At 38.7% G+C, this 26,932-nt stretch overlaps 1 protein-coding gene across 1 annotated transcript; it reads left to right on the top strand.

Annotated features, from left to right (window-relative positions):
• Window positions 1-986: 986 nt before the first annotated feature.
• On the top strand, window positions 987-26,501 carry LOC139745001 (TGF-beta-activated kinase 1 and MAP3K7-binding protein 1-like). The gene is made up of 6 exons (XM_071655406.1): window positions 987-1,216; window positions 15,516-15,658; window positions 17,659-17,899; window positions 19,892-20,030; window positions 23,251-23,479; window positions 24,052-26,501. Exons 1-6 carry the CDS (start codon window positions 1,154-1,156, stop codon window positions 24,938-24,940), a joined length of 1,704 nt encoding a protein of 567 aa, XP_071511507.1. The 5' UTR covers window positions 987-1,153; the 3' UTR covers window positions 24,941-26,501.
• Window positions 26,502-26,932: the final 431 nt, after the last annotated feature.

Raw genomic sequence — 26,932 nt, 5'->3', positions numbered from 1 at the left:
TTCCATGACTCTTAATATTATTGATTTACTTAGAAACTATAATGTCTTATGCACCATCACTATATATCCGGTTCCGACTTGAAGGGATGGTTCAATAGTGGAACAAAATCGAAGCTTTCAACTGTCTTAAAAACCCTTTGTTATTGTATGCTCCGATTAAAATGTAACTTTGTTACTTTAGAACCTATTTGCATTTTTGTCTTAGTCTTTAGAGAACTTACAATTCAAAAGTGATGAAAAATTTGTAAATCGATTAATTTATAATCGATCCATTTACCTCAAATATATTCATAAAACACCCAGACATTGGAAAATGCAGCAGTGTTTTCATGTGGCCTCTTACATGTCTGAGACACCATACCTGCATGTCAGGCATCCTGGAAAAGATACTGCCTTTATAATATGTATCTAACAGTTATCTTTTGAATTTGAACAAAATGCAGCGGCCACAAACAAAATCTTAAGCTTCATATTTTGGTTATTTATGTTGTATCAGAATTAATTCTATTCAAATAGTTGTTGAAAACAACCAAAATTTAATACAAAGTATCAAAAATTGATAATTGTCTTTGTCTGATATCATAAATCATTTCTTTTTTTTTTATTTGAGACCTCCCTCTACCCCACTGCTGAACCTTCCCTTTAAGTAATTAAGTAATTAATTTTGCTTATTGCCAAGTATAGACCTTGATTCACAGATTGAGTGACGGCTGACAACTGTATATACATGTATATATTTTGTATACTATTTGTAAATATGTTCTATATCGTGACAGTATTATATTATGTTTATGTTTTGTACGTTTAAGCCTTTATATGCCCCCACGGGACCAAAAGGTGTTATTCTCAATAAAGTTCAAAGTTCAAAAAGTTGAAAGGAACAAAGCAAAAAAAAAAAAAAAAAAAAAAAAAAAAAAAAAAAAAAATCGCCGGTGGTGCGTCTGAGCTGCATGTACGTATAGCTAGAGCTCTTGGCATTTCTATAGTACACAACACCTAACCTTTAGGACTGCTGTAGCACTGAGGGAGGCTGAGGTTGCAGGTTCTGGACCTTTGTCCTTTCAACTTGGTGACATGTATACGACTTATCTGCTGCTTTGTCGATATTTTTACCATCTAGTTCGTTGATGAGTGTGATCATGTCATAAAAAATATGACTTCAAGTTCAAGAACACCGCGTCGAAATACGCCTTCACTTGGAAGCTCGCACTCACAGGTATATGGACATGTGGGACTACGTATGGGTGGGTGTCCAACACATCGACACCCTAATGTTTTTCTATTAATAGAAGCTTAAAATATCTCACAATTTGCCTGAAATTTTACTCACATGTAAAGAAAATACTCTAAATTCACAAGCGCGCATTGAAAATGCGATTTGTGGTACACGCTTCAAGATAACTGCTTCGAACGCGTGGGTTGTTATTTTGACGCACTCGGCTCAGTTGCGCCGTAGGCCTACCGAATCTACTACTATCTCGATCTATTTGAAACCACCACCCCTACCCTTTGACAATACGTGTGAAATGCACCTAATGCTTTTCCTATTCTATGTGCATTTATAATCTACGGTATCATTGTTTTGCTGTTGATCTCGTTTATTATCGGGTCTTTCAGTAATATTTGGATATCTTCAAATCCCCAGTGAAGAATGCAAAGCCACTGGCAACTGCGCATAGTCGCATGCATGAAAGTTCTTTACCGGTACGCGCAATGATTGATAGAGAGGGGTGTCGGTTCCAGAGCACAGTGTCGATGTGTTGGACATCTAAGTACTAGCCACTATATCAGTATAATACAGAAAACGTGCAAACTCATCCCGTAAACTTTGTATAATACCCCCTTAGAAAGTAGCTGCAAGACATGTTGTCATTACTCAGGTTGGGATGTGGATTAAGAAGGGTAGATGGGCGCAGCGTATAGTACGTTTTGAGACTGTTTTTGAACTAGTATCCATCTGTAGTAGTCGTAGTAATATTGAGTACTGTAGGTCCTAGACTCGAGGTAGGGTCCCCCATCATATAACCTCTTGGTGCTCCGTCACACAGTTTTGTGGCGTTCGGGCTGGTCACAGTTACCCTCCACCCACCAGCACTCAAGTCGTAGCAGTCGAGCTGCATGGGTCTAGAAAACAGCTGTACAAAATTGACCTTTTTTTATTGCAGTCACCATAGCCACTACATAGGCTTTCCAGTGCCATAGAGGCCACTTCAGGATGGTGTTCTTGATACCCATGTGCCTTGCATTTCAGTTTCCCACTCAACTCAATCCCAGCACAATTGCACTACTAGACTCATGAATGTCAATTAGGAATGTTACTACTTACTACCGTACCTACAGTAGGGCCTAGTTGCCAGCTATAGAAACTGCATCTAGTCATTAGTTGCTGCATCCATGGCATGCTCTCTAGATCTATTGTATACTATGAGTATGAGCTTCAGGTTCAAGCTCACTGTTAATGACTTTGTACCTGTACTTTGATTTATGTCATCATGGCAGTTTTAGTTAATGAAAGGAAATTATCCTTGGGAGATTTTTTTTTTTTTTTTTTTTTAATTCAGGAAATTGTAAGATTCCACTCAAAAAGATCAGTCAGATTTGATAACTGCGCATGCTTGTATTGAAAATTATACCCAGTAATACAGTATTTCATTTTTGTGTATACTTTCTAGTGGATATTCATGTCGGTACATGCTGGACTAACTCAAAATGTGACAATTTTGACGCAAGAAGAAACTAGCATGGAAAAAAAGCACACAAATATTTTTGCTTGCCGGTGTGTCCCAGTAGTAAATGTCTTGATTCTGCAGTATTAAAACCATGCAAAACTCATCTTTCCCAGCCAAGCGTGAAAAAAAATTACTCATAAGAATGCAAAAATATCTTCTGCGAGCAATATGTTGCATAATGAAAATACAATGTACATTTGCAATGGAGCAATGCTCAGTCATGGTACGGTATCTTGTAACATCATATTTATATAATATTGGATGGCCTTGAGATTAATACAAGGAAATATTGGACGAGCTATGCACAAATATTGGACGAGTCGAAGACGAGTCCAATATTTTGCTTAGCGAGTCCAATATTTCCTTGTATTAATCGAAAATAGGACATTCAATATCATCATTATTATCCTACAGAGGATTTTAGCAAAGAATGTTTTCACTTGACTTAGGCCTACCCTTTCTGTCTCCGACTCCGAGCGCTGTTCCTACTGTGTAGTGATCCTGACATGGGGTATGGTACATGTACACTCTTCAGTGCAAGTTAATCCACTTCAGGTCAGTCTCTGATAAAACAGTGATCTATGTATCCAAGGTTGCCGTCATGTTACTGCTAGACCGAGATCTAGCTAATTTAGACCAGAATTAGATGTATTTGTATCCGAGATCTGAGAAACAATTCACGTCACATCTACCGTAGATCGTGAAAGATCGAATTAGGCTACTACTACCACAACTTTTCTAGTCCTACTGTGCTGTATATAACGTACTTGTACACACGTACGTACACATGTACAGTATAGTAACTGTAATATGCACATCGCGCATGCAAACGTAAGCGCAGCGCGCTAGCGGCGGCGACCGGCTACACTGTACATTATATCGCGTGCGGGCTATCTAGCAGTAGCGCTGAGCATGCAGAGCTGCAGATCAATCGTCGCCTTGCGCCTGCATGCACAAAAAAATGCAACTTGGTTTCATCAAACCTAAATTTAACTTCCTGATATGAAAGTGATATTTTGAAAAATTGTGTGAAAAACAATTTCAACTAATTGATATATGAAATTTGTTTGTATAAACACAGAATTTTAGAAGAAACGATATTCTAGTTAATTCGTGATTGACCAATCACAGACGTTTTTACTTCTTATTTCAGGTCATCTCGTATATATCTCAACCAATCACGGTGCAGTTTATAAAAACTTTGGGGAATCCCCCTCTTGCCGTCCAATATTTTAAATATTGGTCGCCTCGGCAAAAAATATTGGTCGAGTTCAACAAACTTTTTAAGTGGGTTGGAGGTTATGAGGTGCGTCGACAAAATAACACTTGTATTTGGGCTCTAAAAATCCTCTGTATGGATAATAATCATACATATGTATACAGGACACTCATTACTTTGAGGCCTGGCAGTTTTGCTGTAGAAAAAAAAAAAGCAGACAACATGAATAATAATGTATTTGATCCACTCACTGAGAAGAATGTTTGCTTGTCTGTTGTGCTGATTAGTGATGCTTGCTCTTCAGTTTTAAATCCACAAGCACCTCAGTCCAAGGTATCTAATGTTAGCCTCATCTTCCAAGGTAAAACTGTGGCATGACGATGCTGTTTGTGTTTAAAGTTGTTGTGTTGGTTTTTTTGTCTTGTTTGTAAAACGGTACTACTTATATCTGTGGTCAATGTACACATTCTGAGGTCAAAAGTGAGTTACTTGGTACTTCAAAAATAATTTTTCTTTCACTTCCATTATCTGATTTCAGCATAAAGGTCACCACACCATCTATTACACACATATTTTTTACAAGGACACAATTTTGAGTTGCATTTTGCCAAGAAATTATTGATACATTTTGAAGTACGAAAAACATGAATGTTGGATAATTGTAGGGCATGGGGTGGGGAATGGAGGGAGATACACGTTGTAACCAACTGCAACCAAGCGGGTATGCAAGACACCAGAACAGCAAATGTGTTTATATGACGCTGATGTGATCTAGTTGCACAAAACAAATTTCTTCCCGAATGCCTACAGAAATTTTATTCATAGATTGTCGTTATTATTACCTAAATTGTAATATTATTATTACCATCTTCATACGTTTTCAGCCTGACATGATGGGAGCAGTTATAATATTAACAGCAGGGCATGATGGATATCCGAGTCTAATGGATTTAATTCATGTTAAGTACATCACCAGTATGTTTGGCATTAACCACATGATTTTTAATACAGCTGGACTTTATACTGTATGCTAGTAGGTTACCCCGAGTCAGTGCCCCGCTCAGTTGAAATAAACCAGTACATACAAATTGTAGCATTCAGAGTAATTTGGCCTTATTTTAACCCGTTGAGGACTTTTTTATTTTACTACAACACGCATTTCCCATAGACACCTACCCGAGTATATTCAGGATTCGTCCTCAACAGGTTAATTGGCTTAAGTTACAATATTTACAATTTAAAATTAAATCACTATAATTTGGGTTTTTTTCATAAAACAGACATTTAGTAAACTCATGATCACTATTAACATTGCTAGTAATCTCTCAAATCTCTTTAATGTTGATTTTCTTTAATTGTAAACTGCAACTTGTTTCAAAACTTTCTAGAGTTGTTTCATGAGATGATATGACAATGTTTCATGATACCCAGTCCATGTGTGAGTCTGCATGGTTTATGAATATTGCCAGCTGTATGATGTATTTTGTATGCTTGTCACTCCTGACATTGTGCAGCAAACACCAACAATTTGAATATCATAAATTGCATGCTTGATGGTATTTTCCATTTTGTATGCATGAGCACTATGTGTTTTAATTTGTTTGTCACCATTATTTGAGGAAAAGGTGAAGTTGTAATTTCATGTAAGTACATGTACAACTTTCTTCTGGGAAATTTCCCTGTGACTCCACAACATTGTTTACAATTTTACAAGTTCTGTTTAGTTCTTTTTGCTTTTTATAAATGTGACCCTGCATCACAAAACCAGCAAAAAGTGGCACATCCTGATTTTACGTGAGGACTCAGAATATGTGAAATGGATCAACCTAATCAACCTTAACTTTTTCATATTTTCTGAAAGAGCAATTTTTCGACACATGTCAAAGTTTGTGATCATAAAACAATTGGTAAGTAGTGTTTTGAGCAGTGTTTTCTAGAGCACTTTTTGTAGAATAGTGTAATTAGACCATATGTCTTATAGGCCCCTTTTCATTTCTTAATAATCTTTTACATGCTCTTCACTTTCAAATCTAATAACTTTTGAAAGGGTGGTCCTACTGCTTTGAAAGTTAGTGTTTGTCATGGACAGAATGTGTTAATTTTAAAGCATAGTCAGTCTCAGCTTAATCTGATAATCTGTTTATTGTTGTTGCTAATGCTATGGTGTTTACGTCCTAGTTGTTGTTTTTTTAGTCCCATTCATTGCACAGCTATCATGGCTTGGTAAAGATTAAGTCCTTGATTAGACTCTATACCTCAGAGCTTCTTTTCTCAGTACACGCTTTTCCAAAGTTTGTGCCTTCTTTCCAATATTTAGATAAGATAAGAGAGTCGGTTTGAATTGAGTTATATAATTCTAAAGCTTGAAGTCTGCTCAAGATTTCAGAATCTGCCCTTAACTAAAAATCCATGTCTAGTTACTTTTTGTTGGTTTTGTGATGCAGGGTCACAAATAAAGATGTTTCAGACTCTAGATAAAGATGATGTTATGACCAATCACACAATATGTTCACATCTATTCAGAAGTTAAAGTAGCATGCAAAAATGTTTGCCACTTTTGTATGTAACATAGCCGATGCTTCTTGATGATGTGTTGCCCTTTTGATTCCTATCATACAAAGTAAAGATCAAATGTCAGTGAAACATTTGATCATGTGTGTAATACGGTAAGTCTATCAGGTCGCACTTTTCATATCAAGGTATTCTTACTCTTTGATAAGTGTTTTTTTTTTATGCCTCTGCCACGAAGTGGTGCCGGAGGCATTATGTTTTCGGGTTGTCCGTCCGTCCGTCCTTCCATCCATCCGTCCTTCCGTCCGTAATGAATTTTGTGGACAGCGTAACTGAAAAACCTTTTGAGGTATCCTAATGAAACTTAGCATGTATGTGTATTAGGGGGTGAAGTTGTGCCTATCAACTTTTGGGTGCACATGCTGAAGGTCAAAGGTCAAAAGGTCAAGGTCAAATACGTAAAATTTCACTATTTCCACCATATCTATGTAATGCCTGAAGGTATTTTCTTAAAACTGAGTGGATACTTGTATTACCCTATTAAGATTCTCTGGTGAAAGTTTGGGGTCATGAGTTCAAAGGTCAAGTAACAATATTAAAACTTCATTTTTTTCTCCATAACTTGGAAATTGTTCAAGGTATCGTCATGGAACATATGTACTGACTGGCAGTGATTATCTAGAGAACTTAGGGTTCATGGGGTCAAAGGTCAGGGGTCAAAGGTCAAGGGCAACACTTCAACATTTTACTATTTCCCTCATATTTATGCAATGCCAGCAGGATTATTTTTTTTATACTTGGTGTATGCATGTATAACCTAATAGAGATTCTCTGGAAACTTTATTTTTTTTTTCTTTTTCTTTATTTTTTTTTGCCTCAAAGGTCAAAAGGTCAAAGATCAAGGGAAAGTGCTGAACTAACTTTTTTCCTCCATATCTCATAAGTGGCTCCAGTTATCTTGAAACTTTCTACATATTTATGCATGTTCTGCCTGACAGTGATTATCCTATGAATTTTAGGGTCAAAGGCCAGATGACAATGGCGTAAATCCGTACTGAGGAGTGGGGGGGATGATCGGCGATAGTCACCATCACCACGATTACAAGCTCATAACCGAACCGGTGCAGCCCTGGGGAGGGGGGGGGGGGAAGAAGCTTGGTTCCCCCCCCCCCCCCCACATGCACACACACACACACACACACTTTACAGGGATCAAATGTCCCACTCTTTTGCATGCAAAGTGGGAGGGAAGTGGCAGCAAAAATATGAAGACTTTTTGTTCTTGTTTTAGTTTGTTTGTTTGTTTGTTGCTGTTGTTGTTGTTGTTGTTGTTTGCTTGTCAGCCGACTTTCGGCGAAAAATCAGACCTTAAAAGTGTGAAGACTTTTTGTTACTGTTTCTTTTGTCTTTTGATGTTCTTTCTTTTTTACTGACAGGCGATTTTGACACCCCCCCCCCCCTTTCAAAAACGTAGCGCAGCCCTGAATAATGCCCAAATAAATTCAATAAAATGGTAATATGGATATCCATTTCTTTGTATGCAATGACGTAGTAGATATTTTCCTGTAGCTATTAATTGTATTTTTCAATTTTCTTGATTTTAGTCAATAAAGCAATCATTCCAGGGGCATCGTTCCGTTTTAAGAATGGTTGGTGGGGGAGGGACTTGGAGTTGGAATATCTGTGTGAGGGAGCGGAGCGACCTAGCGTGGAAGATTTTGCATTTTCAGACCTGAAATTCAGCGATCTGGTGCACACTTTTGGTGAAATTTTGGTGGGGGGTGGGGGGTGGGGGGGGGGGAGGACTTTTTGCATTTTGATGTTGTAAATGGTGCAATTTTATGCATGTTTGGGTGTTTTATCGACTTGAAACAGTCCCACTTGTTTAAGGTAGCAGAATATTTTGATGTAGATTACAATGAACAATTTGCCTATAAAATGCTATTATTTGAATAAACTCATTGTATTAATTTTTACGGTGAATAATTATCATGAACGCTGTCTGTTAAGCAATTCAAGCAGAAAAAAGCAAGCACACGAGGGTGTGGATAAGGGGCATTTCTCCTCCCACACGAAGGTGATTTTGCATTTTCAGACCTGAAATTCAGCGATCTGGTGCAAACTTTTGGTGCAATACTTGGATGTTTTTCCAGCGCCCCCCCCCCCCCCCAAAAAAAAAATAATAATTGAAGAAATAAATAGTAAGGGCTTTTTCAGGGAAGTGTTAAAATCATGGAATGTAGCTCTTATTCCGAGTGTGCACCATCTTTGTGTTATATGTACAAAGTGTAGTGAGGTAGAGCTTAGGGGGGAGGGTGTGGGAGAGGGAACACAAGACGGAGCTTTTGCATTATTAGAATTGAAGTAAAGCAATCTGAAGCACACTTTTTTGTGGAAAATTCGGAAATTGTCATTCCCCAAAGTATACTAAGTCTATAGAGGGGACCAAGCAATGGGAGGGTGGCAAGATATGTCTCCCATATTCGAGGGAGCTTTATTTCAGTTTTAGAACTGAAATTCAACAATCTGGTGCACACTTATGTTGGAATACCTGAAAATTTGTCAATCAGAGAACGCGGGAGGGGATAAGCCCTATTCCCTATTCCCCCTTCCTACACGAGGGGGATTCTGTATTTTCTGATTGCATTTAAACGTTTTGGTGCACACATTCTGTGGCATATTTGGAAAACTGTCTATGTTCAAAGTGTAACCACAGTCTACTTGTATGCATAGGAGCGGGGGGGGGGGGGGGGGAGGACGGGCGAGCAGGGAGAAAGTGTGGGCGAGTGCTAACACAACCCTTCCAGTTTTCTATCAAACAACGCAAGAAAATTTTTTTTCAGGAATCATTGGGGATCATAATGATGTTTGCCCCTCCCCTCTTATCTCGTAAACACATTTATGATGTAATCTGGGAAAATTTCCATCCCAGAAGTGTATACTATGTATATTTTTTACGGGGGGGGGGGGGGGGGGGAACCCTCCGTTAATTGAAAGTATCTAGATATCTCCTTCCACCCACGGAACATTAGCATTTTCTTAAACTGAAGAAACAGACCTGGTGCTCACTCCAGATGAAGCAATTTAAAATTTGTCAATCTAAAGTGCATTAAGTAGAAAGGACTGAACGGGGAGGGTGTGGAAGGAGTTAGGCCTATCCCCCTCTTACGCGAGGGAGATTTTGTATTTTCAGAATTGAAATTCAGCCATCTTTGGGTGAAATATTTAGACAGTCTTCTATCAATAAAGTAAAAACATTTCCACATCTCGGGAGTTACGAGGAGGAGCAAAATGATATGTTTGTCCCCAATACTTTTATAGGGGAACCATCCCCCTCCCCCTCCATCGACCCCTCTGCATATAAGGGAGCTTTTGTAAGTAAAAGATCTGCTGCACACTCTTTGATAGAATAAGGAAATACGTCAATCTCAAAAGTGTACAAAGTCTATCGAAAGGGACCCAGTAGCGGAGCTTTTGCATATTTATGATTGCAATTCAACGATCCGGTGCATAGTTCTGGCGGTAGTTGGACAATTTTCCATAAAGAAAGTTCGAGATTTGTCCTCATCTCGGGAATTGCTTGGGGGACAAATGATTTGTCTGCCCCCAACATTTCCGTAGGGGCGGGGCAAATGCCCCTTTGCCCCCCCTCCCTGAGATAGATTTGACGCCCCTGATTATCCCTGGGTATGCCCATAGATGTATCAGAGTCATCATCGTTTCAGGAATGATTCAGGAAATGGAGGGGGGGGGGTTCAATTATGGCGGTATAGTTTTTGTTATTGTTTGTTTGTTTGTTTTCGTACATAATTTGCAGATGGTCCCGTGTTGCTCGCGTCATAGCATGTTTACATGTAAGCCTATGCTATTTGACGTTGTCAACGTCTGGACCATACCTTATGTCGATATTACTTTCTTCGCGAGCGAGCGAAGGGAGCGAGCGCTTAAGAAAATTATGTATACATTATCCTACAAGATAGAATACTGTTCAGCTCTGTTTGCTGTCTGAAGGCGGGCGTACGAACGTCATGCAATATGCCAAAATTGATACAATCACTTTTCTGCTTCCTCCATTTTTTTTCTCAAATTTCAGGGGGGGATGATTGTACAGGCCATCCCCCCCTCCTCCATTTCAGGGGGGGGGGGGGATATATCCCCCCATCCCCGTGGGATTTACGCCCATGAAAATGGTAACCATCTACGTTTCAATACAGAAATTGCACTTTTTCTTTATGCTTTGAAAATTACTCAATGGGCAATTCCACGGTAACTAGGACACAGGTGCCAAAAATTCAAAATGATATTTGTTGCAAACACCATACATTTTCAGACAGTACTTGAGTTGAAGTTTTAAGAATCATTATGTTTTTCATTAAAAGCGGCCATTTTGATTTTCAAAATGGCTGCCAAAATATGCCTATAACTCAATGGTGAAAAGAGTGTATTGTCGCATAACTTACTCTCTGTATATCCACTTTATTAGTACTCTAAACAACAATCTTTCATATGTATGCAGTTACCAGAGAAGTCTTTTACCACACAATAGAAAAAAAAGCTGGTAGCTTTAAAGAATTTGATAAAAACTGTTAATTACTTTGATAATGATGGATGTAACGTCAGTTACCAAAAACAAGGAATTTTTAAGTTTATTCATCAAAGGAAGTGAGCTGTATGATGTAACTTGGGATTTCTAATGTATGCCCATATGCCTTTATTTTAATACCAGAAATAAGGATACTTGGTATACTGGAGAGTCAAAATGAACACTACAAAATGTGTAACGTCAGTTACCGAAACGTCATACACGAGTATGTAACGTCAGTTACCATGACAGTAATTATAACTGAGGCAAATTTTTTGACTTGTGGCCATTTCAATACATCTGGGAAGTCAACTTACAACAAAGAGCAGCAATCCCTTTCATAGGAAATGATGTCATTACCATGTTATGTCCATGGATATTTTTTTATATTTTATTTTATCTCTAAATTCATTTATTCATTCATTTACCATGATTACCTTTTTTTTTTTTGGGGGGGGGGGGGGGGGGCTTGGGCTTTCGATTTTTGATTCAGCACAAGTTTAAGGTTAAATCATCTGGAAGTTTAGTTTGCCACATGCAGTATATGCACTCAAATTAGTACATTCCCAGTCCTACGGGATGATAAAGCTACCAAAGTTTGTAGGCCTAATCAGTGACATGATTGCATGTTAACCACATTTTCTATTAAAAAAAACAACAAACAAACAAACTTCTGCACAGCTGTATACCAACAGTTTAACAATCTTCACCAATGTTTGCTTTTGCTGGCATTTTTTTTTTTTCAGGAAGCTTAGTCAAGTTTCTACCTCAAGGCAAATGCACAAACAGATATTTCTTCTCTTGCACTTAAATGTGTGGTGTAGTTAACATGGCTCATCTTGTATTATCATGGTACGTAAGGCATGTACTCATTATTGTTTGAAACTTAACACTGATATTGCTCAAAGTGAGAGAGGATTCTATAGGGTTTTTTTTTTTTTTAAATGTTCATACTGTGTGTATTTGTTGATTACTTTATTCTATTCATGCAGGGACATTTTGTAACACAACACATTATAATTATGAACAGGAAGAGTTTTTTATATTGATTTTAGTATTCTTTCGTTGCAAAGTCCGATTTCTTGGTATCTCGAATGTCTCTGCAAGCCGTGATTCAGAATATCAGTGAAAAGGAAAAGAAAAACAGTTAAATTACTTCAAGCTAGTCAATAAAACAATAATGCTCTTTTGACCAAAAAAGCATTTATTTTTCTTCTTCACAGAGAAATATTAAAAGTGCAACACTTTTCATTTAAATCAATTGATGATGGAGATCATCAAGAGTAAAATAAAGAAAAGAAGGAGAAATATATCACAATAGATTTCATACATATTTATGCATATTTATGAGTTGATACGTGTTTTTTTCCCCATGACCTGGAAGATATTTTGATATTTTTTTCAAGCACAAAAATATCCATGTTTTGTGTAGTACTACAAGGTATAATGGGTGGAGCACTCTATGTAGATAAAAACTTTCCTGTTCATTAAAAAACAAACAAACAAACAAAAAAGCCCTTAGTCATGTCAATATATTTATACTTGGAACTGCTTAATCTATTAATGGCTCTGTGTAATCATAAATGTTGAATAAAAATTAAATCTTCAGACAAATGTCAAGAAATATCCTCTTGTGCATTTACATTATTTTTGCCCAACTGTGCTATGGCATGGGGGGGGGGGGTGCCCCCTAAGGGCCCACCCAATATTATTTGTGTCTTTAGATTTTGTTTTAATTTGTTGCTGTAGTTGCCTGGGATTGTCACTGGTACATTGCAGCAGTATAATAACCTGTTAAATAAATTAGTTCTCTATAAACCCCACGGCAAAGAATGTGTAACGTCAGTTACGTAACGTCAGTTACTGACATGTTTACCTTTAAGTTTTCATAGAACACAAAGAAAATGGACTACTGTTTCATTTCATTGTGTATTTATGACTAATGAACCAAGGTATGACTCTATATCAACGAAATCATTCTGAATGGTCAGAATTATGAAATATCACACAGCTATTCCCAATCTTGATTTTGCATGTGTAAACCCTATGGCAAATGTAAGCGTAACGTCAGTTACGTAACGTCAGTTACCGTCATGCCTTCACTGAAATTGGCATGGTGGTAAAAGGAGACAACTGAAGTGCACATTATTTTGCACACCTGTTCCTAAGAACCTAGGTGTATTGCCATATTAAACACATAAAGGCTAAAAGTCAGGGACATGAGATATTTCCATTTACATCTACACCATAATTTCCCATGTCCTTTTTCCGTAACGTCAGTTACCGACACATTTTCACATGCTATGTGATAAGAAATGCAGTTTGAGAGAAAAACTTTCCACCTATTTCTTCATTCTCATGAACTTATTCATCAATGCTAATTGCAAGTCCAAGGTGCTTTCATTCACAAAACTACAAGGTAAACAATTTCATGAAAATCCTTACGTGTAACGTCAGTTACCGTGGAATTGCCCAATGCATAAAATTATGAATTGGCAAAGTCAAGTTAAAGTCCTTAAATCCCCAAATACATGCTCTCCTATTCATCCAATTAAACCTAGGCCAAGGAAGGTGAACTTTCAACACATTTGTGACAAACTTGTCATTTTAATATTTTGCCAATTTCGTGAAAATGTAATCACACATTGTCCACATATACTATAGACCTATTAGGAGAATCATGCATTATGGCGGAGGCATACCAGTCGCCTTAGTGACATTTCTAGTTTTTAGCTCACCTGAGCCAAAGGCTCAAGTGAGCTATTGCGATCGCCCTTCGTCCGGCGTCCGTCGTCCGGCGTCCGTCGTCCGTCGTCCGTCGTCCGTCGTCCGTCGTCCGTCGTCCGTCGTCCGTCGTCCGTCGTGCGTCGTGCGTAAACTTTTTACATTTTCATCTTCTTCTTGAAAACCCCAAGACCGATTTTCATCAAACTTGGCAGGTAGCATCCCTAGGGGGTTAGGAACTCAATTTGTTAAAATGGGCACCATGACCCACCCAGGGGGCCCCCAGGGGGGCCCAAACCCCCCAAAATTAAGGAATCTTTAAAAATCTTCTTCTCTAGAACCAGAAGTGATAGAGCTAAGTTAATACTATGAGTTAGTTCATTGATGACTGTAGTTTCAAGTTTGTTCATGGCAGAATCAGGGATGCCCCCCTTGGGACCCAGGGGAGGGGGGTGGGGAGGGGTTCTAATGGGGCCTAAATTGTACATTTTCATCTTCTTCTTGAGAACCCCAAGACCCATTTTCACCAAACTTGGCAGGTAGCATCCCTAGGGGGTTAGTAACTCAATTTGTTAAAATGGGCACCATGCCCCACCCAGGGGGCCCCCAGGGGACCCCCAGGGGGCCCAAATCCCCCAAAATTAAGGAATCTTTAAAAATCTTCTTCTCTAGAACCAGAAGTGATGGAGCTAAGTTAATACTATGAGTTAGTACATTGATGACTGCAGTTTCAAGTTTGTTCATGGCAGAATCAGGGGTGCCCCCCTTGGGACCCAGGGGAGGGAGGTGAGGAGGGGTCCTAATGGGGCCTAAATTGTACATTTTTATCTTCTTTTTTAGAACCCCATGACCCATTTTCACCAAACTTGGCAGGTAGCATCCCTAAGGGGTTAGGATCTCAATTTGTTAAAATGGGCACCATGTCCCACCCAGGGGGCCCCCAGGGGGGGCCCAAACCCCCCAAATGAAGGAATCGTTAAAAATTTTCTCTAGAATCAGAAGTTATACAGCTAAGATAATACTATGAGTGAGTACATTAATGACTGTAGTTTCGAGTTTGTTCATAGGAGATCCAGGGGTGCCCCTCTTGGGGGCAGGGGTGGGGGGGGGGGGGGGGTTGGTTAGGAAGGTCCAAATGGGGGCCTGAATCGTACATTGTCATCTTCTTCCTGAAAACCTCATGATAGATTTTTGTCAAACTTGGCAGGTAGCATCCTTAGGGGGTCAGGATCTCAATTTATCAAAATGGGCACCATGCCCCACCCAGAGGGCCCCAGGGGGCCCCCAATTCCCCAAATTAAGGAATCTTTAAAAATTTGGGCCCTTATTGTACATTTTCATCTTCTACTTCAGAATGCCTGGTCAAATTTTGGTAGAGCTGTGAATAATTTAGATTAGTGACTGCGTGAAAGGTGAACTTGCGATACTCAGGTGAGCGCTAGACCCGCGGGTCTCTTGTTTTTTTAAATCACAGTATTCCAGGCTGCTTATTCTGACAGATGATTGATTTGTTACAAATTGATCACGAATGCATTGTAGAAAAGCCCATTATTTTTTGTTATTACCCCATAAACATATTTCTATAGTCATTATTGACCAAAACAGGAATGAAACAAACATGATGTCACCTGATATTCAGTAAGTGATACCAAAGAAATGCAGGTAGAAGTCTTAATACCAAATATATATGTGAACAGTTGTTCACCATGAATATGTATTAAAACTAAACTCTCTTACTTCCATTATTCAGAGCTCCCTCCATAGCACAAGCTGGACAGATGACTTACCTGTATGTCGGCATTCTGGCATTGGTTACTCAAATAACCAGATTTACCGTGCAGATGGCGGCAGGAATGAGGACCATGAATTTGAGGACAAGTTCTTCCATTTCAAGTAAGAGGAGAAAATAGTGCACTACACTGGGCAATTTCAAGTTTGGAGCTGGTGCTAGTGTCATCGACAAAACAAAGTCTGCATTAGATTATGCTCTAACACTGATGCAAAAGATACTATCATTATCACTATTGATCCTGGAAAACCACCACTTTAAAATCTGCGGGATGTAGATGGAACTGCATCTTGGGTAAAATTATTGCATTTAATAGTCCATGTCAAATGTATTAAAGTGCAACTATGAATGCTTAGTTTAAGATGCATGATGAGAAAAAACAGATTAAAATGCCACAAAGAGTGGTTAAGTGCTCATTTATTGTCCCCGCCGAACGAGTTCGAGCAGGGGACTATGAAACGGGCTCCGTACGTGTGTGTGTCCGTCCGTGTGTCCGTCCGTGTGTGCGTCCGTGTGTGATCAAAATGTTCAAAATGCTACTCCTTCGCCATTTCTAACCCGATTTTGATTCTGTTAGCTTTATATGATAGCACTACATGGGAGCTTTGAAACTTCTATACAGAATTTCAATTGTGACCTTTGACCTTGACCTTTGACCTATATTGTACATTTTGCTTCAAAATGCTACTCCTTCGCCATTTCTAACCCGATTTTGATTCCGTTTGCTTTATATGATGGCACTAGGTGAGGGCTTCAAAACTTCTACACAGAATTTTGACCTTTGACTTCTTTGACCTTTGACCTTGATTTTTGACCTATATTGTACATTTTGCTACAAAATGCTACTCCTTCGCCATTTGTAACCCGATTTCAATTCCGTTTGCTTTAAGTGATGGCACTAGGTGAGGGCTTCAAAACTTCTACACAGAATTTTGACCTTTGACTTCTTTGACCTTTGACCTTGATTTTTGACCTATATTGTACATTGGCTACAAAATGCTACTCCTTCGCCATTTCTAACCCGATTTTGATTCCGTTTGCTTTATGTGATGGCACTAGGTGAGGGCTTCAAAACTTCTACATAGAATTTTGACCTTTGACTTCTTTGACCTTTGACCTTGATTTTTGACTTATATTGTACATTTTGCTACAAAATGCTACTCCTTTGCCATTTGTAACCCGATTTCAATTCCGTTTGCTTTAAGTGATGGCACTAGGTGAGGGCTTCAAAACTTCTACACAGAATTTTGACCTTTGACTTCTTTGACCTTTGACCTTGATTTTTTTACCTATATTGTACATTGGCTACAAAATGCTACTCCTTCGCCATATCTAACCCGATTTCGATTCCGTTTGCTTTATGTGATGGCACTAGGTGAGGGCTTCAAAACTTCTACATAGAATTTTGACCTTTGACTTCTTTGACCTTTGACCTTCATCTTTTTACCTATATTGTACATTTTGCTACTAAATGCTACTTCCGGCGGGGACATATATTACGCACCGCGTAATTTCTACTTTTCCTTGTTATAATAATGATAATCGTAATTAGCACATAATCTAAAAGATTCTCTATTTGCTTATGCTGGAAGAATCAAAGTATGTTTCATTATCTGTAAATTTTCTTTATAATGTAGCCATACTGTGACATCACAATTGTTGTCTTTTTCAATGATAAGGGCACATGAAATTAATCAAACTTTCGAAAATTCATATTTATAAAAAAAAAAAACAACAACTTCTGAACAGATTGTCCAATTTTCCTCAAAGTTCATTGCTATCATATTTCTACATTCACTGAATCCATAGTGGTATCTTCCCCTTTAAATGTTCTAATCATTCTCCTGTAATATATGTCAGATGACTAATGGAGCTGCAGTGTTATTGTTTTTAAACATTAGCACACATATGGGATTGTCATGACTGGGGCTAGACATAATGTTTGTTATCATTTTCAGTGCTCTGTCCTAGCCATGTTAGTTTCTGATGTCTAAAACATGCAAACAATTTTCTCTGTTGTAAACTCATCAGGAGAAAGAAGGGTTTAAAACCATGAGGTGAAGTCTATATGTTGACAATTCTTTTTCCATTTGCTTGGTCGTAGGACAGAGCAAAATGACTATCTGTACGCCATCTTTGATGGATATGATGGAGTGCATGTGGCCAACTTTGCTCACCAACGACTGCCAGCAGAGCTTCTGCTTGGACAACTGCTGGATGTACAGGATGATGCAGAGGTGAAGCGCATCCTACAACAGTCATTTGAAACAGTGGAAAGGTGTTACTTTGAGCAGCTGGACCACATTCTAGCCGAGAGAACCAACCTGAAACTCTCCCTACCTGATGTAAGAATCTTCTGCTACTTATCCTATTTAAAGTCATTGCCTTTGGAAAAAAAAAAAAAAAAAAAATTGCAAGATTGTCCAGTTTTACAACTCCCAGATGGTCTGTAGGATGACATTGTGTACCCCATGGGAACGAAAGACTCTTGATACAGATCACAGTAATCAAATGGATGTAGTAACAATTATCCATACAGGTACCGTAAAAGTGGACATTATCGCAGCGTGGAAATTTTTGAGCATTTTACACAATCAGAAACTAGTGTGAAAATAACACATGCGGATATTTTGCTTGCTGTATGTAACATTATTTAATTTTATGATTCAGTGGAATTAAAGACAAAAAATTTATCTTATATGGCCAAGCGTGTAAAATTCCTCAAGTGAAAATTTCTACTTTTACAGTAATATAATCTCTTGTGAGTTGTGATACAATGTCATTCAAAATCATGTCAGTGATTGCATTAGATTATATGACATTCTGGAAGTTCTTGTAGTGTGTCGTGTTTATTGTTTCAGGTGTTTTCTTTCATATTACGTGTTCATTGAGTATGATACACATTACCGCCACCAAGGTAGGAGGTTTTCTTTGTGTCGGAGTAGGTTTGTTTGTTTGTCTATGTGCAAAATAATTTAAAGTTGTGAACGGATTTGGGTGAAACTTGCAGGAAAGGTTGAAAATGACACAGGGAACAAATGATATAATTATGTTAGTGATCTGGGAATTTTCATGGATTTTACAAAGGATTTTTGATATATTGGTATGTACAGGTCAATGAACTTGAGACTTCAAGCTGCGCATTTTTTGAGGTTTGCATATATACGCACTAAAGTGTGTGCTCTAGTTTCTGCTAGGGCATGGTGCGCTGCGCAACTGGAAGTTGATGACGTAACAAAAGGCTTCTATATTGGGAAATCGAGCACTTTTCAGCATGCATACATATGGGTGGAAATCACTGATCTCATTTGGGGAACAAGATCAGTGGTGGAAATGAGCTGCTTGGCAAAGATCTGTGCCCTCAGAGTGCTTCTCTAGTTTGGATATTTGCTTGCATATTTGGATATTTGTTTTGTCATTGAAGTGAATGGCATCCTGCTAGACAGTAAGCTAGAGTTAAACTACATGTATGTTTATGGTTATGGTCATGGTTAGAGTGAGGGTTTGTCCGGCTTTAGATCCCAGGCTGGTCCCATTTTTTCACTTGGTATTCCAATTAATACAGACTAATCGATGCAATGTTGCTCTCAAAGACTATGAGGAAATGTAAGATTGGTTCCTTTTTGTCTTCTCTCCCCTACCCCTTTCATAAACTCATTTATGCAGATGATATCAGCATTACTAACTTGGTCATAAAATTGGAGCGAGAGGAGAGTACTGTTAGCGTGCATTCTAATTTCGCAAATTTCGCGAGAGCCAAGATTTGCAAAATTGAAATGTATGTGAAGGCTCTTGTCTACACTATATGCATTGAATGCCAGAGGCACTTCGCGAAAATTTCATGACGTGAAAAAGGCCGTCGGCTCCATTTCATGAAAATCTCATGCTGCTAAAATAACATGTTTTACAGTAACCTGCATAATTTTGACGCTGCAGTTATTTGCATAATGTTTGCATCAGGAACAGATAAGGGGCCATATGCATTAAAAAAATAAATAAAAAGTAGCAATTGCTTCCAAGCAATAAAAGTTGTAATACGTGTATAGATGAAAGAATAAGATGAAAAATTACTGATTATTAATCACAATAAACAAAAAAATAATGTGACTGATTATGCCTGGGCAAAGTAGTGTTTTAATCACTATAACAGCTTTCATGCCAGAGAGGGCTGATTGTACAGCTTTCATGCCAGAGAGGGCTGATTGTACAGCTTTCATGCCAGAGAGGGCTGATTGTACAGCTTTCATGCCAGAGAGGGCTGATTGTACACACTGACAGTGTGTTGTGTCATATGAAGTAGGTTTGCAGCAGTTTTATACTACCATGCTCTCTTTCAGGGCCTCACTGATTACGAGCTCTATCAGAAGTTTCCAGGGGAGATGGACAAACTTCAATCTATGGAGGAAGAACTCAGTGGAGGAACATCGTCTATTGTAACCCTTATCCATGGTGACAAGCTGTATGTTGCCAATGTTGGTAAGTGGAATTCCCTTTTTTGTCTCCTCCATGAAGTGTTGCCTTAGGCATAATTATGTTTTTAGGTCATCTGTCCGTCCATCCATTATCAATTTTTGTAGATGATGTAACTTTAAAGAATCGTTGAAGTACATCCAAATGAAACTTAGCATGTATTTGCTGATGAGTTACAAAGCTGTGCATACACTATATCAACTTGTGGGTGCACACGCTCGAGTTCAAAGCTGATGCAAGTTCAAATTCTAACATTTCACTTATTTCCCCCTGTTTCTGCAATGTCTGATGGTATTTTCATGATACTTAGGGAATACATGTATTACTGGAAATAGATGCTATGTGGGAAGTTTTGGACCATGGGGTCAAAGATCAAGTGAAAACACTAAAATTTCATGTCTTTCTCCATATCTTGGAAACTGCTCATGGTATATTCATGAAAGTTTAAAAGTACCGTACATAATGTATTGCCTGACAACTATTCTCTTGGAAAGTGTTGGGTCAGGAGGTCAAAGATTAAAGGGGATGGCTAGTAACTGATCAGTGGGAATCAGTGGGAATGGTGAGGGATGATTGTTACAATCCTTGTGGGATTCACTTAAGAGTACATTATATATCTATTGTTGTGTGAAAATCATTTGCTTCAGAATGGTCTCACATTCAAGTAATGTGCAGTTTAATGTTTCCAGGTTAGCATGCCTGTACAGTGACGGGGCGATCGTCAAAGGGCCGTTAACGATTGCCCCGTCAGCAATGGCATGTGCCAAGGAATGTCTGTCATCTGCTTGAAATATATTTTAGACGATCTCACTTTGGCAGAAAGTAGAAGTATTTCCTCCTCTTCTGTTCTTCAGACTGATTTACACAACCTTAAAACATGATCTCGCATGCACAACATGAAGCTGGATCCACAAAGACCATATGTTTCATGAGTTAACTACCACCTTTAGAGTTGAGGGAGATTGAGCAAGTTAGTGTATAACACGACATTTTCGTGAATTGGAGCTGGCAGCTTTTTTTACGGCATGAAAATTTGGGGAGTTCCTTCTAACATTCAATGCGTATAGTGTAGACAAGTTCAACTTTCTTGTGCATTTTAATTTCGCGAATCTTGGCTCTCGAGAAATTTGCAAAATTAACATGCACATAAACATTCCTTGTTTTACAGTAACTCTTTATGTGCCATGATGTAAACCCCCTGTGTGCCACATTAGTCTGAGACAGCAATGCAGTCATGCTTTGGGAAAACAATGTATTTCAAGTCTATGTAACTTTTATTGATTTTTCTTACCCTCGACATGACAAAATGAGCAAAGTTGTATAGACAATGCCAAGCTTTGCTTTGCTGTATTATTGTATAACAAATCTATGATTATTTTTCTTTCAAATGAGCAGTAGCTACATCATTGTAGAGGCATTACTTTTGCACACAGAACAGTGACAGAAAGTTGGAATTTACTCGCAAATCCAGTAACTCTGCGTGATATTTAATCACCACATAAAATGCAAGCTACGTGTGACAGGAATGGAACAGCGAGAAACGCTTTCATTGTACTCTGGCATTTGGCAATTTGTTGATCGGTTTGGGCGGGTTTGTGCGTTTGAGCAGAGTATGCGAAGTTGGCACGCCGTCGACTTGAGTCGGACGTGCGAATGTGGCACATAAAGAGCTAAGTTGTTAGGGATGACAATAAAAAAGATTTGAAATGGAATGTTTAGGGATGTTGCAGAGACTAGCAGACCATGATCCCTCAAGGATAGCTATCTTTGAGGATAAGCTCTGGCCCCCTAACTATACCACGTGTTCAAATGACGAAGCTTATCCTCGATGGCAGCTATCCCAGAGGATAAGCTCACTGCCTCCTCTAACTGTGAGCGAGTCCCACTCAATGATAAAACCACAGAAACGGAAATTTTACGATGACCCCGGAACTAACAAGGGTGTGACGTGTGTGGACTCCATCCACGCAAGCACAATGCAGGTATAGTGTATTATGTTCAGGAGGTTGACCTGGAAGCAGAGAAAAATGCAGGAGGTGGGGGAACTGAATTCATGGAGAGGTCACACATTTCACGCAACCAGAAACTAGCCCGAAAATAAAAGCATGCGAATATTTTTGCCTGCAATATGTTCCAGTAGTTGATGTCTTGATTCTGCGGAAATAAAAACACGCAAAAGTGTACTAGACTGAGCGTGAAAAATCAGTCGCACGAAAATAGCCACCTTTACAGTATCCTCTACGATAGCTTTCTCGAGGTTATGGATCCCCGCTGATCATAACTGTTGTGAAGAAAGCAAATATGCTGCACATGTTTAGGATTCTCAGTGGGTTCGGATTGCCTTTTGAAGTATTTATTTAATATCTTTTTTTCTTTTACATTCCACCAATATTACTTACACCTGTATTAGAGTACTGTGCACCAGTTCTGAATTTTAGCTTATCTCTTGCCCAAATACCTACCATAGATGACATTGAAAACATCTACAAGAGAGCTTGTCACCTCATGTTAGGATCTTGTGTACGTATGTTTCATATGCCCTTCATGTTTGTGATCTGAGTTTGTGATTTGAGGTTGTGATCTGTGATTGAAGAGAAGTCCTCTGTGTAGAACTGGCAGTATTGGTTACCAGCTACTCGAGCTACATCATATCTTACAAAGAAATAACAAATTGACAGAGATCTTTGTAAAACTGAACATTATATGAATAGCCCAATACTGTACATGATTCGTCTACTGAAGAAATCATAAAAGGCTCTAAGTAATCCACTCAATAACTCATGAGAAATTGCTATTACATTGTACTTCTCTCTCTCTCTCCCTCTCTCTCTCTCTCTCTTTCTCTCTCGTCCTTTCTCTGTCCTATCAATTCCCATTTCCCTCACTGTTTATATGTAACATTGATATTCCAACTGTCACCAACAGCTCTCTTTGCAAGTAATTTTGCAAGACTTTTTGGTATGTAACTTTAACTCATTGCAAAGTATAAGAAGCACTTCGGTCTGTTTGATGCTATGTTTTACTTTATATGTTTTTTTATCAATAAGCCACCTCTAATATTTTTTCTAAGATAATTATGTAAGGTTAATCATATTCAATTGATGATCACTAAATTGTGTAAGGGATGTTAAACCAACATAATTACATGCACATGACTCTTATATCATTTTGGGCGAATTCTTAGGCTGTGGTCTTGATCATAAACCTAAACTGTGTCCTTTACCAGGTGATTCCCATGCCCTGCTCTGCACTCTGGAACCAGATGGCACCACCAAGGTACGCCAGCTGAGTGTGGACCACACTGTCCTCAACCAGGATGAGTTACTACGGCTGAGCCAGCTTGGTGTGGATACCACAGTCATACAGACCTGCAAGCTCTTTGGTGACAAGAATGCTACTAGAACTATTGGCAACTACATGGTGAAAGGAGGCTTCAGAGACATGCAAGTCTTTCGGTATGACTGGCAGCATTGTTTACTCATCTTTCCTCAACTATTTCTAGCTAATGAAGTCTTTTGAGAGCCAAGACAATGTAAATTTTTTGTTTAGTGCAAACCCTTTGTTACATCATTTTTGGATTTGTTTTAAATGTTTGGAGCTCTTCCTCCAGTAACACAGTCATCTCTCACATATTAATATAATTTGATTTTTTTTTTTATATTTATTTGTGTATTTTTGCCATATTTTGACTCACATCCATTTTCCACGTTTGTACGCTCTGCCATAACATGCGTTTTATGTATTCTGACATACGGGTAGAAAGGGACATGTAGTTCATCAAGTAAGTTTGTCAAAATAAATAACATAGGAGTAGTTATCAACAGTATAAAAACCACGATTAATGGATGAATTTATATGTTCGCAAGTTTACTTTTTTTTCTGTGATATTTGAAGCTTTTACAACTTCCATATATTTTTAACATTATTTTCAAATATTTAAAATGAAATTTTCTCTCAATATCTATGAGTGGAAGAAGTGACCATTTTCTCTGGCATGTTTCTAATGAGGCCTCTTTTGTTTCCACAGTGATGCCAAGAGTGAACCCATTATTGCAGAACCTGACATTATTGGAGGTCTAGATATGAGACATATGACAGGCTTCTTGATGATGTACTCCAATGGTCTCAGCCACTCACTGATTGAGGCTACTGGCACCACTCAGGCCAATCTTGACCTAGCATACATTGCAATGGCAGAGTTTGAGGTCCAGGCTACCCTTAGTGGCGTGGCACAAGCTGTAGTGGACAAGGTAGTTCGGAGACACCATGATGCCTATCTCTCAGGTGGTGAACGTGTGGCCATGTGTCAGAAGAGGGAAGATATCACACTTATAGTGCGCAATTTTAACTACCCCATTGGGAGTCGTATATCAAGTCCAACAAGCACAACACCCTTCAACCAGGTTAGCCTTCCTTTCTCACCTCTCTTGCCTTCTGGCTCCCAGCCTCCTCGTCTCACCATCAGCACAGCTGGTGTGAATCCTGTACCAGCTGACACACAGACCTCCATCCCTATCACAACACCCCTGTATATCCAGGTGGATAACGGCACTAGTGATCCACAGAGGTCTCCCTTTGGTGCCATCAGAGGTGACCTCACCCCTCAGCCAAGCAACCACCAGTCCTACTTTAACCAGGATGACCCACATACCACACCCCGCCCCTCCCCATACCAGACAGCCAGCAGTCAGGATGAGGAAATGGCAGAAGATGAAAATACAGAGGACACAAGAAGTGGTAGTACAACTTCAAATACATGCAGCAGCAATGGGGAGCCACAGAGAGTGTTTGACTTCAATCGGCATGATGAAAATAAGGCAGAGCCAGATGAGGATGGTCTCATAGATCCTTATGTGGACTTCACAGACTTCTTCATTGCCTATAAAGCTGTTTGCCCAGATGCTGTCACATCATAACACCTACAATTTCTTCTAGTAAAGTCCTAAATTTAATAAGTCTGGACCCTTCATTGGATATGCTGTGGACATATTGTTACCAAGTTACCTATTATCTTGAACAGCTTTATTGATTAGTTAACAATCATATGTCTTGGTCTGGCAACATATGTGACTCTGCATCACAAAACCAACAAAAAGTCGCCGGATATGGATTTCTAGATAAGGGTAGATTCTAAAAGAGCAGACTCTAGACTAGCAAGGCCAAGCGAATGCTGACAATGACTTTTGCCGAAGTGTTTGGGGCGAGCAAGTGCCTTAGAAACATGGAATTTTACCTTCTATTTGAAAGATTGTCATTACTGTTGTTCTTTTTAAAGCAGATTATTCAAATGACGCAGAAAGGCATTAGATTCACTTTGCATTGGTATGGCATTTATCCCGGCTATATACCAATAAACGTTCACCAAGGAAAACAGTTACACTTTGAACATACGCGTTGTCTGTAGGGCGTAGTATGATTTTGCTTGATGTCACAAATATCAGGTGTGTTCGGAGAGTTTCAGTAGGGTTTGGAAATAAAAAAGAGAATGGTATTCTCCTCCCTTTAGGTTGCACAAATGTTTCCTGTGAGGTTGGGTATTGTAATAACTGGGGCTGGCTGAAACCCTATTTGCAATTTCATGAAGTATTATTCATGTTTAAAAGCTTTGAAAAATGGACAGAAAGTACACACTGGGGAAAAATGTTGCTGAGAAAAGAGTCTTTGAAGTTTGGGGCCTATTCAAGTGCTTAACCTCACCAAGCTGTGCCCTGAGCAATGAGTGGGACAAAAAGCAGGATGTAAAACTGCAGGACAATCACAATGAAGGGATTTTGGGATTACACTGCAATTTGGGACACTCATTGAGCACATTTTATTCATGGCTACTGCTAACTTTCAAGGCTGTAGCATTAACTTTTCAGAAGTTACTGAGTTGAAAGTGAGTGCGTGTAAATGCCTTTGAGGAAATGTTAAGACTCTGAAGACATACCTAATCACACTATTCACCTAAAACCTGTTCTAAAAAGATTGCTAAGAAGAACAGTTTCCAATTCATCTTTTTGATCCCAGACTATAGACAAAGGATTGCTCTTTTAGAAAATACAAAAAAGTAAAGATTGACTAGAAGGACCCATTTCATCTGTTTTACATCCTCACATAAATGGGGGAGCCTGACTTTTTGTTGGTTTTGTGGTGCCTGGTCACATGATGTGTTTATCTTTTCCCTTTTCAATGTGTCGCACCAACCTGAATGAAGAGGGTAACTTTTGTTAGTAAGATGTATGCTGCCATATTTTAAGACCTCACATCTTAGACATATCATGACTGATTTTAGATCATAGAAACAAAAGGAAATTAGTATCACATAAGTAAATTTCAGTTTGATGGTGGTTAAAGGGATCGTATAGTTTTGGCTGAGACCTAATTTCAGGTTTCTAACATTTTTTGGTGAGATAATGAGAAACCTCTTATGAAATATGAAAGAGAATGTAATTCTATGAGGAATTCAACGTTTATTTGATGAAAATTGGTTTTGAAATGGCTGAGATATCCACACACAAAAAAAGCGATTCTAATAAAGTGTGGGACCCACACTTTATTACGATTGCTTTGTTTGACTTTGTTTTTGGATGTTTCAGTCATTCCAAACCCAATTTTCATCAAATATATACTTTGAATTCCTCTTAAAATGGTATGCTCTGTACTACATCATAAGTGTTTTCTTGGTATCTCGCAAAAAGTTAAAAGCCCAATTCTCATCTCCATCAATACTGTACCATCCCTTTAACTAAGTCTCTTTCCCTATGAATAGTCAGAGGCCCATCATATACTAATACATGTACATGTATCTCCTTTTGGTATTGTGATGTATGAATGATAGACCAGCTATCGAAATGAAAATCCACAAATAGGCGCACTGTGTTTTTAGTACGATTTCAGAAGTAAATCCTGCATCTGATACTGTGCAT

Source organism: Diadema antillarum, unplaced genomic scaffold (assembly GCF_040938485.1).
Source record: "Diadema antillarum isolate AM-2024a unplaced genomic scaffold, OU_Dant_1.0 seq00001227_RagTag, whole genome shotgun sequence".
NCBI classification, from domain to species: Eukaryota; Metazoa; Echinodermata; class Echinoidea; order Diadematoida; family Diadematidae; genus Diadema; species Diadema antillarum.
The sequence above is the reverse complement of the archived record's forward strand: the minus strand, read 5'-3'. Positions and strand labels throughout refer to the sequence as shown.